Below are 13,542 nucleotides of genomic sequence, written 5' to 3'. Positions count from 1 at the left end.
CCAGCGCACGTTCGTCCTGTATACCCAGTGCACGTTCATCCTGTACACCCAACGTGGCCAGGCCTGACATTGGCCAAGTTAGGGCAGGAATTTGTAAATTGTTCATGGTGCCGGCGATACTCACCTACTCTTTGCGAAGGACACCATGGGATCTTTAACGTCCACCAACCCATGCTAGCAGACGGGACCCCCAGTTTAATGTCCACCAACCCATGCTGGCAGACGGGACCCCCAGTTTAACGTCCACCAACCCATGCTGGCAGACGGGACCCCCAGTTTAACGTCCACCAACCCATGCTGGCAGACGGGACCCCCAGTTTAACGTCCACCAACCCATGCTGGCAGACGGGACCCCCAGTTTAATGTCCACCAACCCATGCTGGCAGACGGGACCCCCAGTTTAACGTCCACCAACCCATGCTGGCAGACGGGACCCCCAGTTTAACGTCCACCAACCCATGCTGGCAGACGGGACCCCCAGTTTAATGTCCATCTGAGGCACTGCACACACATTGGTGAATTAACCTGCCTGTGAAACACCAGGATGACAGTTTATACCTGGGTTGGGATTCAAACCAAGGCTAGACAGCTTAGAGGCAAGTGTGCGTACCTCTAGGCCATCCTGTCAACTATATATATATATATATATATATATATATATATATATATATATATATATATATATATATATGTATATATATATATATATGTATATATATATATATATGTATATATATATATATATGTATATATATATATATATGTATATATATATATATATATATATATATCTATATTATAATAGCCGTAGATGATTCTGTCTGTCTGTCTATCTGTTGGGTGTCTGTCCGGGGTGTGGCTTACTCGGTTTGCAGAGTAGCTCCACCCATAGCTCCACCCATTCTGGGAGTGGCTATAAACAAATATCCACCATTTTATTAACTCGCATAGCTTTGAGTCCTGTTTTGTAGGCCCGTGGTGTCTTGCTCTCCCCCAGTTTTATTTCAAATCAAATTCGATAAATCATTTCATTTTTCACAGTCGCTAACATAGTTTTAGACTCGGTTGAAAAAAAACGGGAAGAAAATCCGATGAAAGTTGCCGTTTATAGAACGAAATGAATTCTCAAAGGCCTGTAACTTCAAGGCCATTGAGTCTCTCTCACGCCTTTATCTCCAATCTAACTCACCATATGATTTCATTTTTATCGATGGTTTTACTTTTAGACTCGGTGTCAGCAATAATTGAGAACAATCCACACACGCGGGAAAATGCAGAGATATATTTTTTAAAATCGCGTCATGGTGTATCATACACCGCCCAACATGACACCGCCGGCAATGTGTCGATATATATTAAAAATTCGCTTTTGCTTTTCCGTTATGATATATTACTATTTCGTTTGATGATAGTCGTCACAAAAACGTCAACAATGATGCCGACATATATTTCTTCGTTTTTATTTCATTCAACATATTAGCCGGAAGTAAAATATGTTTCAGGAAATTACCGAGAGATATTTCTTCGTTTTTTTTATTAGTTATGTGCGCATACACTTTAAATAGGTTTATTTGAAATCTTTAATTTTCCACAAACATTCCACACACGCGGGAAAATGCAGAGATATATTTTTTAAAATATGTATCATACACCATTATGTATCATTATGTATCATACACCGCCCAACATGACACCGACGGCAATGTGTCGATATCTATTTTAAATTCGATATATCATTTCATTTTTCACAGTCGCTAACATAGTTTTAGACTCGGTTGAAAAAAAACGAGAAGAAAATCCGATGAAAGTTGCCGTTTATAGAACGAAATGAATTCTCAAATGCCTGTAACTTCAAGGCCATTGAGTCTCTCTCACGCCTTTATCTCCAATATAACTCACCATATGATTTTATTTTTATCGATGGTTTTAGAGTCGGTGTCAGCAATAATTGAGAACATTCCACACACGCGGGAAAATGCAGATATATTTTTTAAAATCGCGTCATGGTGTATCATACACCGCCTAACATGACACCGACGGCAACGTGTCGATATATATTAAAAATTCGCTTTTGCTTTTCCGTTAAGATATATTACTTTTTCGTTTGATGACAGTCGTCACAAAAACGTCAACAATGATGCCGACATATATTTCTTCGTTTTTATTTAATTCAACATTATTAGCCGGAAGTAAAATATGTTTCAGGAAATTACCGAGAGATATTTCTTCGTTTTTTTTATTAGTTATGTGCGCATACACTTTAAATAGGTTTATTTGAAATCTTTAATTTTCCACAAACATTCCACACACGCGGGAAAATGCAGAGATATATTTTTTAAAATATGTATCATACACCATTATGTATCATTATGTATCATACACCGCCCAACATGACACCGACGGCAATGTGTCGATATCTATTTTAAATTCGATATATCATTTCATTTTTCACAGTCGCTAACATAGTTTTAGACTCGGTTGAAAAAAAACGAGAAGAAAATCCGATGAAAGTTGCCGTTTATAGAACGAAATGAATTCTCAAATGCCTGTAACTTCAAGGCCATTGAGTCTCTCTCACGCCTTTATCTCCAATATAACTCACCATATGATTTTATTTTTATCGATGGTTTTAGAGTCGGTGTCAGCAATAATTGAGAACATTCCACACACGCGGGAAAATGCAGATATATTTTTTAAAATCGCGTCATGGTGTATCATACACCGCCTAACATGACACCGACGGCAACGTGTCGATATATATTAAAAATTCGCTTTTGCTTTTCCGTTAAGATATATTACTTTTTCGTTTGATGACAGTCGTCACAAAAACGTCAACAATGATGCCGACATATATTTCTTCGTTTTTATTTAATTCAACATTATTAGCCGGAAGTAAAATATGTTTCAGGAAATTACCGAGAGATATTTCTTCGTTTTTTAAAATTAGTTATGTGCGAATACACTTTAAATAGGTTTATTTGAAACCTTAAATTTCCACAATATAATTTACTTGCCATTTATCATTTGATGATTACGAGACAAATTCCTCTTGAGGATCGTGACAATTCATGCGCTGCGTGGAAACTTATATTTCCAAAATGAATGAGACGATCGATGAAGAACGCAGACTTGAACAGGATGCAGCAAGAAAACGAATGAGACGGGCGAACGAGTCCATCGACGAACGTCAATGCAAACTTGCGGGGTCACCCGTGGGAATCCCACGGGCATGGATGTGTGTGACATTTCGACATATTGAGTTAGATGCTGCACATTCATTTTTACAAAATGGTTACTGGCAAGTCATCAGATCCAGAAATGGTGTAAAAACCACCGTTTAGAGGCCATTTTTCCCCGCAAAGCGGGGGTTGGCCTTTTCGGGGACCGTGGTAGTTGTTGTTTTTTTGTCCCCTTTTTGAAGCAATGTTTTACGGCCGGATGCCCTTCCTGACGCCAACCCTTTTTGCCGCCTTCAACGACAAACAGGGAATTACCAGTGAACTGGTACTCAATTAGCCGACCTCGGAAGGATGACAGGCTGAGTCAACCCCCCTGGCATTAATTCGGCGATCGACCGAGATTCGAACCCAGGATCCTAAGCCGGCACCCTAGCCGCTAGCCCAACACCAGAAATGGTGTCATGAACACAATTTATTTACGCACAAGCACAAAAGCAAGACGGGCCGATTTCCGATTCCGACGGGCCGACGGGCGAGACGGGCCGATTTCCGATTCCGACGGGCCGATTTAGAGCAAGAAAAAGAACGAGACGGGAGAAAAAGGAGAGAAACGAGACGGGGAAAGCCGATTGGAGAGGCGAGTGAGGCGCGATTGGAGAGGAGTGTGAGGCGCGATTGGAGAGGAGTGTGAGGCACGATTGGAGAGGAGTGTGAGGCGTGATTGGAGAGGAGTGTGAGGCACGATTGGAGAGGAGTGATTGGAGGGGAGTGTGAGGCACGATTGGAGAGGAGTGTGAGGCACGATTGGAGAGGAGTGTGAGGCGCGATTGGAGAGGAGTGTGAGGCGCGATTGGAGAGGAGTGTGAGGCGCGATTGGAGAGGCGTGTGAAGGATTGGAGAGGAGAGGAGTGTGAGGGATTGGAGAGGTGAGGGATTGGAAAGGAGAGGGATGTGAGGGTTTGGAGAGGAGAGGAGTGCTAGGTGGAGAGAGGAGAGTGTCAGGTGGAGACAGGAGAGTGTCAGGTGGAGAGGAGTGAGGGGTCACATATTATGTGAAATAAATAAATTGTGTTCATCACACCATTTCTGGATCTGATGACTTGCCAGTAACCATTTTGTAAAAATGAATGTGCAGCATATAACTCAATATGTCGAAATGTCACACACATCCATGCCCGTGGGATTCCCACGGGTGACCCCGCTAGTATATATATATAATATGTATATATATATATATATATATATATAAAATATGTATATGTATATGTAAAACCGAAAAAGACGGTCAGTGAAGCCGTATGTCCGTCCGTCCGGGAAGCCGTGAAGCTGTGATCATGTGTCTATTAATTACGTGCTGTTTTTAAACGCCAGTTGCAGCCTGTCGATTAATTCTGCACATCTATTGATTATGTATTGTTGGAATATACCTTTTGACCCTTTAGACTGCTGAGCTCCCTTTAGACCTTTGAAGACCCCTTTAAGTCCCCCAATACGCTTAAGACCAGAAAGACCACAAAGACCCAAAATACCTCAAAGACTCTGCAGACCCAAAAGACTCTGAATGCCTTTGAAGACCCTGAAGACCCAATATACTATGAACACCCAAAAGACCACAAAGGTCCAAAAACCCCAAAAGACTCGAAAACCCTTAACGACCCCATGAACCCAAAATACCCCAAAAACCCGAAGACTCCAAAAAACCCCGAACACCCAAAATAACCAAAAGGACCAAAATACATCTCTCTGGCCATTCTCACAGAGCCCTCAGCGACGATTCTGGCATTTCACTCAGGCTGACTGGCACGGTCTTCAAGTAGCCATCAATCATCTAGACTGGTCTCCCATCTCCACAACCTCTGACATCAACTCGTCCTGGGAATTCTTCCAAAGCAAACTGCTCTCTCTCATGCACAGATTTATCCCATCTCGTCTTCAGGTGTCATACCCTTCCTCCCGTCCATGGTACACGGAATCTTGTGGTGAGGCAGTTGCCCTGAAACAACTTGCCTTCGCCTCATGGAAGGAAAATCCAACTGAAGGAAATCTCAGTTCCTTCCACAAAGCTTGGAACAAGTGTGTGTCTACCCTCAGGAGAGCCAGGAAACACTATCTCTCTACTCTCAAGACTGAACTCTCTTATCTGTCTCCCACCTCCAAATCCTGGTGGGGTCTGGTAAAATCTGTTTCTGGTGTTTGTTCCCCCTCCATCCCCTCCCTCCCCTCCCTCCCCTCCATCCCCTCCATCCCCTCCATCCCCTCCCTCCCCTCCATCCCCTCCATCCCCTCCCCCCCCCTCCATCCCCTCCCTCCCCTCCCCTCCATCCCCTCCCTCCCCTCCCCTCCATCCCCTCCCCTCCATCCCCTCCCCTCCATCCCCTCCATCCCCTCCCCTCCATCCCCTCCATCCCCTCCCCTCCATCCCCTCCATCCCCTCCCTTACCACGAACTGCTACATAGCTGACTCTGCATGTGAAAAAGCTGAATGCCTCAACTCTGTATTTGCCTCAAAATCTTGTGTCCCAAACCCATCACTCTCTGTACCCACCTTACCCAGTCGAACCCAGCTGCTCCTGGATTCTGTGTCCTTCTCACCTGACAAGGTGGAGAAGTTTTTGTCAAACCTCGACTCTGATTCTGCAACTGGACCAGACGGCATCAGCCCACGGGTCCTAAAATCCTGCTCTTCCGCTCTTTTACACCCTCTCTCAATTCTCTATTTCCTTCACCTGTGATGGATGCTGTGAAGAGAAACAGGTTGAGATGGTTTGGTCATGTGTTGAGGAAGGATGAAAGTGACTGGTTGAGAAGAGTGACGGAAATGAATGTAGAAGGAAGTAGAGGACAGAGAAGACCGAGAAAGACTTGGCTAAAGGTGGTGGAAGAAGAAATGCGGGCAAGGGGGTTAACAAGGGGAGATGCAGAAAATAGGGCAAAATGGAGAAGATTGTCATGGGGACCGCAAGGCTAATCCCTGCTCTAGCAGGGAAAATGGCCTCAAAATGCATGTTGTTGTTGTTGTTGTTTTCTCAATTCTCTTCACCTTATCTTTTGCTCAAGGTCATCTGCCATCTGCTTGGAAATCGGCCAGCATTACCGCTTTACACAAAAAGGTACGGAAACAGATCCTTGCAACTACAGACCAATCAGCCTGCTCCCAATAATCAGCAAGGTCATGGAATCCTTCATCGCTTCTGATATCAAATCCTTCCGCTTCTCCAATGGCTTGATCTCTGATCATCAATTTTGATTCAGACTAGGTCATTCTACTCTGGACATGCTGCTTCTGATGTCTCAACAATGGATGGATGCCCTCATGTCAAACAGGAAATCAGAGCCGTCTCCCTTGACATATCTCGTGCCTTCGATACCATCTGGCACCCCGCTCTGCTCACCAAACTCTCCTATTATGGTATCCATGGAAATCTCCATGCATAGCTGGTGGACTTCCTCTCTGGTCGTAGTCAACGTGTGGCCCTGAATGGGTTTCTCTCATCTCCCCTTATTGTCAGTGGAACGGGTGATGTGAGATGGCATTATCATTGCAACAGGTGGCGTGAGATGGCATCGACAGTGGAACGGGTGATGTAACATGGCATTATCATTGCGACAGGTGGCGTGTGATGGCATTGACAGTGGAACGGTTGATGTGAGATGGCATTATCATTGCAACAGGTGGTGTGAGATGGCATTATCATTGGAATGGGTGATGTGAGATGGCTTCATCGGTGGAACGCGTGATGTTAGAAGGGTTTGCCCGTGGAATGGGTGGTGTGAGACGGCTTCGTCGGTGGAACAGGTGGTGTGAGATGGCATTATCATTGCAACAGGTGGCGTGAGATGGCATCGACAGTGGAACGGGTGATGTCACATGGCATTATCATTGCAAAAGGTGGCGTGAGATGGCATTGACAGTGGAACGGGTGATGTGAGATGGCATTGACAGTGGAACGGGTGATGTGAGATGGCATTATCATTGCAACAGGTGGCGTGAGATGGCATTGACAGTGGAACGGGTGATGTGAGTTGGCATCGTTAGTGGAACGGATGGTGTGAGTTGGCAACGTTAGTGGAACGGGTGATGTGAGATGGCTTCGTCGGTAGAGCGGGTGATGTGAGATGGCATTATCAGTGGAACGGGTGGTGTGAGATGGCTTCGTCGGTGGAACGGGTGGCGTGAGATGGCTTCGTCAGTGGAATTGGTGGCATGAGATGGCTCTGTCGGTGGAACGGGTGGGATTAGTGTGAGATGGCATTGTGAGTGGAATGGGTGATGTGAGATGGCATCGTCAGTGGAACGGTGATGTAAGATGGCATTGTCAGTGGAACAGGTGATGTGAGATGGTTTCGTCGGTGGAATGGGTGGTGTGAGATGGCTTTGTCGGTGGTACGGGTAGCGTGAGATGGCATCGTTAGTGGAACGGGTGGTGTGAGTTGGCATCGTTAGTGGAACGGGTGGTGTGAGTTGGCATCGTTATTGGAATGGGTGGTGTGAGTTGGCATCGTTAGTGGAACGGGTGGTGTGAATTGGCATCGTTAGTGGAACGGGTGGTGTGAGTTGGCATCGTTAGTGGAACGGGTGGTGTGAGTTGGCATAGTCGGTGGAATGGGCGGTGTGAGATGGCTGTCGGTGGTAAGGGTGGCGTGAGATGGCATCGTCTGTGGAACGGATGGTGTAAGATGACACTGTCAGTGGAACGGGTGATGTGAGATGGCATTGTCAGTGGAACGGGTGATGTGAGATGGCATAGTCGGTGGAACGGATGGTGTAAGATGACACTGTCAGTGGAACGGGTGATGTGAGATGGCATAGTCGGTGGAACGGATGGTGTAAGATGGCATTGTCAGTGGAACGGGTAGCGTGAGATGGCATTGTCAGTGGAACGGGTGATGTGAGATGGCATCGTCAGTGGAACGGGTGATGTGAGATGGCATAGTCGGTGGAATGGATGGTGTAAGATGGCATCGTCAGTGGAACGGGTGATGTGAGATGGCATCGTCAGTGGAATGGGTGATGTGAGATGGCATCGTGAGTGGAATGGGTGATGTGAGATGGCATCGTCAGTGGAATGGGTGATGTGAGATGGCATTGTCATTGGCATGGTCATTGTTCGGTACCTGCTCACAGTTATAAGCAGCCGCTGTAGTTATGAGGGGACCATTGGTGCCCTTTTTAAATTGCTAAGATTATTATTATTCTGGTTCCATGAAATTTGTTGGCAACCTGCAGGTCAAAAGCGTTCATCCTAGGAACTTGAAACTTTGAGCATGTATGGTATATCACGTGACTTAATGCACATCCTAAGTACGACGGCATAGGTCACGTGACCTTGTGGCCATATTGGATTTATTGAAAATCTTAAAAATCAATCTATCTCCTTCATTTTTCGACCTATTGAGTGGAAACTTGGCAAACACAGTCCACCTCAAGGCAAAGAATGCTCTTTTCTCGGATTTTAAAATATTTTTTTGCTAATTAGTCTACGGCGGGTCAATTAAAAAAGTGCCGACTCAGCATTTTTCTTTTTAATAATGTGATCCATGAATGAGGGGGGGGGGGGAGAAGAGAAGGGTAGGGGGGGAAGGGGGAAGGGGGATGGGAGCGGGGATAGGAGGGAGGGGGAGGGGGGACGAGGGGGGGGGAGGAAGGGGAGGGGGGGACGAGGAAGGAGAGGGGGAGGCAGAAGAGGAAGGGGGTTCATATATATGCTGGTGGGTGAATGTGGCGTTCATCACGTTTCTGAGTTAAGTGTGATGCCGATCAGGAAGAAGCCGTACTACCAACTTCGTACACTTCCGGAATTGTTTGATTTATTTGCATTCAAATGTTTGCTGATTGTTTTGTATTTATTTATGCAAATGTATACTTGTATATAACTGTTATTAATTTTAAAAGGCTTAGGCACTATCGAGCGGTTTTTTTTTTGTTTGTTTGTTTTTTACTCCAAAAAACCGATCTTTTTTTCACAATTTTTTTTTTGGCCTAAAACACTCCCAGGCCCTTACTGATGAACCTCTGAAAGTTTGACGAAGATCCGTTCAGCCATCTCTGAGAAAAATGGCGACACAGACAGACAGACAGACATCTCTTATATAGTAGATCACTTCATTGGATGCATATCCTAAATATGACGTCATAGGTCATGTGACCTGGTGGCCATATTGAATTTCATGCAAACCTTTAAAATGCATCTCCTTCATTTTTCGATCGATTGAGTTGAAACTTCACCAGTTATAGTATGCCTCTTTTTTTGGATGCACATCCTAAATATGATGTCATCGGTCATGTGACATGGCGGCCATACTGGATTTCATGAACACCTTTAAAATGCATCTCCTCCATTTTTCGATCGATTCAGTTCAAACTTTAAACATTCGGATCCAGGCTGCCGTTGTCAATGACTGGGGCGCACTTGTTCAGGGTTGGGCGTCTTGGTCCCCGGATAATCACTGTTCGCAGTTTTAATTATTATATTTATTATTATTACTTGCGAAAATAGAAGATTTTTCATAAATATTGGTTGGTCTTGTGCATTATTCTGTCTGTTTATTTTGCAAACAAATACCACTTTTTCAGATTTCTAAAATCCTCAATTTTCATCCGATTGACTTGAAATTTAAATCAGAATTTCATATCGGCTAAATGAATTCAACCACCAACTATTTTTGAGATCAGCATAGGCCAAAAGGTCAACGTCGGCCAAGTTTTTAAAATCCTTGATTTTCATCCAATTAACTTGAAATTTTCAGAGAATTTGCATATTTGGTCATTGAATTCCAACCCTAACTATGTTTGTGGTCAACACAAGCCAAAAGGTCAACATAGGCCAAAATTATAAAATGCTCAATTTTCATTGAAGTGACTTGAAATTTTAAAAGGATTTGCATACCAAGTCACTGCATTCAACCACCCATTATTTTTGAAGTCATTGCAGACTAACAACAAATTTTAGGGATTTCGCAAGTATCGTGCCATGCACGACATATTTCTTGTTATTATTTATAACAAGTATATACATTGTGACTTTCATCAACCAACTCCTCTCCCTTCACCTCCCTCACCCCCCCCAAACCCTCCGCCTTCCTCTTCATTTTAAATCCCTGTTTGCTGTTTCTTTTACCTTCCAGCATCCTGCTAACTTAGAATATTGAATGGTTTAGAAAGTATTGAGCTGGTTATTTTGTCAAGTTCCATTTTTTAGGAAACACTATGATGACTATAATGCCTCTCTAATTGTACAATACAGTCGTTGAATTAATGGGATTTTAAAAACTGCATGCAGCACTCATGTGGATAAAATGAAACTGTTGCACACAGGACCTGGACCTTGGCTGGTGTGGGCAAGTGCAGGCAGGAGTTGGGGTTGTCGTTGTGATGGCGCGAGGGCTGCCCAGACTGCGCCGGCTGGTGTTAACAGCTAACCGCTCCGTCAGCGACACTGACCTCGAATCGCTCGCCAATTGCTGTCCGTTACTGGAGCAGCTGGACATTCTAGGTATGATGATCGAGGGTTTTATGGGTGCAAGTGTGGTGGATTCAAGATAGTCACGCAGGTTGCTCGATGTGGAAGGAAAAAAAAAATTGCAAATAGAAGCAAGAAAGAACAGTCAGAGGTTGCAGACCTTCGCCAGGACGTGTTTGTCTGGATTTGTCTTTTGGGTCCTTGGGTCCTTGGGATCCTTTGGGTCTTCAGGATCCTTTGGGTCTTTTGGTTCCTCGGGGTCAGGGGTGTTTTGGAGTCCCTGATTATTTTGGGGTCCTCTGGGTCTGTGTTACGGGATATTTTGGGTTCTCTGGATCTTTTGCATCTTCGGGGTCTTCAAGAGTGTTAGGGTTCTAAAGCATCTTTTTTTTTTGTATACAAGATCGAGGCTCGTGTAAGAGCATCCTTTTTTGTGTAAAGCGGTAATGTTGGCTGATTTCCAAGATGATGGCAGATGACCTTGAGCAAAAGAGAGGGTGAAGAGAACAGAGAGAGGGTGAGATAGAGCGGCAGAGCAGGATTTTAGGACCCGTGGGCTGATGCCGTCTGGTCCAGTTGCAGAATCTGAGTCGAGGATTGAGCAGCTGGGTACGACGGGTACAGAGAAGAACGGGTTTGGGACACAAGATTTTGAGGCAAACACAGAGTTTAGGCATAAAGCTTTCTCACGTGCGGAGTCAGCTGTGTCGCCGTTTGAGGTAAGGGAGGGGATGGAGGGGGAACAAACACCAGAAACAGATTTGACCAGACACCACCAAGATTTGGAGGAGGGAGACAGGTTTGAGAGTTCAGTCTTGAGAGTAGAGAGGTAGTGAGTGCTTCCTGGCACTCCTGAAGGTGGACACACACTTGTTCCAAGCTTTGTGGAAGGAACTGAGATTTCCTTCAGTTGAATTAGCCTTCCATGAGGCGAAGGCAAGTTGTTTCAGGGCAACTGCCTCACCACAAGATTCAGTGTACCATGGACAGGAGGAAGGGTAAGACAACTGAAGACGAGATGGGATAAATCTGTGCATGAGAGAGACCAGTTTACTTTGAAAGAATTCCGAGGAGGAGTTGATGTCAGAGGCAGTAGAGATGGGAGACCAGTCCAGATGATTGATGGCTGCTTGAAGACCATGCCAGTCGGCCTGAGTGTCATGCCAGACTCGACGACGCTGAGGAGGCTCTCTGAGAATGGTCAGAAAGATGTCCACTTTAACAAGCATATGGTCAGATGAACCGATTTGAGCAGAAGAGCAGCAGACATTTGCAGGGAAGTTAGTCATAACCAAGTATAGAAGAGAAGATGCTCCATTGACTGAGATCCGGGTCGGGAAATTGACAGATTGTGTCAGTCCCAGTGAGTCACAGAAGTCCTTTGCTGAGGTGCCATGGCAGGTAAGAGAGGAACCCACACCCAGCCATCTGGCATGATGACAATTGAAGTCGCCACATATGAGAAAGAGAGTTGGCATGAGTGGATAGAAGTTGGTCCATGTTGTCAGACAGCGAGATGTAGATGGAGTCATCACTGTTTGGTGGATGGTACAACACACATATGAACAAAAGGTGGGAGCGAAGGGGAAGCCGTAGCCAGAGGTACTCCTGGGGATGAGGTGGAGAGAGGGCAGTGCAAGGAGAGTGAGGAAAAGAGTTTTTGATAAAGATAGCAACCCCACCTCCAGGACGAGGCTCAGGTCTATCGTACCGGATAGAAAGAGGGAGATAACCAGGAAGAGATATTAAGGAATCAGAGATCTTGAAGGAGGAAAGTTTCTATTAAGCAGATCAAGTCTGGTTTGTCAGAAGCAACCTGTGTAGAAAGATCAATCAGGTTTGAGCGAAGGCCCCGGATGTTTGAGGTCCATACCGTTAAGGAAGAGGGAGGGGGAGCATCGGGTACATGACAGGGGAAGAGAGGGGTAGGGTAAGATGAGGAGCGAGAGGGGGAGCTGTTGATAGTGTGTCGGAGATTGCAGAAGAGTTCGGAGAAAGGGAAGGATGAGGAGGACAAAAGGTTTGATGGTGATGGGAAGAGGAACAGTGAGGTGTTGTTTGAGGAGGGCCAGAGCATAGTCGAAGGTTGGAGGAGGTGGAAGTATTTGATGGAAGGGAGAGGAAGTGGGGAGGAGGCAGCTTTGTGGAGGAGGTTGTCGAGGGTAGATTTGGAGAGAGATTGTAGGGGGAGGAGATTAGAAGAGGAGGGGTGAGGGGGGAGTTTTGAAGGGGATGGGTGAGGGAGGAGTTTTGAAGGGGATGGGTGAGGGGGGAGATTTGAAGGGGATGGGTGAGGGGGGAGTTTTGAAGGGGATGGGCGAGGGGGGAGTTTTGAAGGGGATGGGCGAGGGGGGAGTTTTGAAGGGGATGGGTGAGGAGGGAGTTTTGAAGGGGATGGGCGAGGGGGGAGTTTTGAAGGGGATGGGTGAGGGGGGAGTTTTGAAGGGGATGGGTGAGGGAGGAGTTTTGAAGGGGATGGGTGAGGAGGGAGTTTTGAAGGGGAGGGGGGAGATTTGAAGGGGATGGGTGAGGGGGGAGTTTTGAAGGGGATGGGCGAGGGGGGAGTTTTGACAGGGATGGGTGAGGGGGGAGTTTTGAAGGGGATGGGTGAGGGAAGTTTTGAAGGGGAGGGTTTAGGAAGGGAGGGGGGAGTTTAGGAGGGGAGAGGTGAGGGGGGAGTTTAGGAGGGGAGAGGTGAGGGGGGAGTTTAGGAGGGGAGAGGTGAGGAGGGAGTTTAGGAGGGGAGAGGTGAGGGGGGAGTTTGTTGGGGTGAGGTGAGGAGGGGGGAGGTTAGGAGGGGAGAGGTGAGGGGGAAGTTTAGGAGGGGAGAGGTGAGTGGGGAGTTTAGGAGGGGAGAGGTGAGGGGAGAGTTTAGGAGGGGAGAGGTGAGGGGGGAGTTTAGG

At 46.0% G+C, this 13,542-nt stretch overlaps 1 protein-coding gene across 2 annotated transcripts in view; it reads left to right on the top strand.

Moving 5' to 3' along the window:
* LOC137427245 (F-box/LRR-repeat protein 4) overlaps window positions 1-13,542 on the top strand; it is a 47,345-nt gene that overhangs the window by 15,168 nt on the left and 18,635 nt on the right. For both annotated transcript variants that reach the window (XM_078778535.1, XM_068116590.2), the window contains exon 7: window positions 10,495-10,672. In XM_078778535.1, coding sequence (XP_078634661.1) covers window positions 10,495-10,672 — 178 coding nt within the window. The remainder of the gene's footprint in view (window positions 1-10,494; window positions 10,673-13,542) is intronic.

This window comes from Myxine glutinosa, chromosome 5 (assembly GCF_964187855.1).
Source record: "Myxine glutinosa chromosome 5, kmMyxGlut1.1, whole genome shotgun sequence".
NCBI classification, from domain to species: Eukaryota; Metazoa; Chordata; class Myxini; order Myxiniformes; family Myxinidae; genus Myxine; species Myxine glutinosa.
This window is presented reverse-complemented; position numbering and strand designations above follow the sequence as displayed.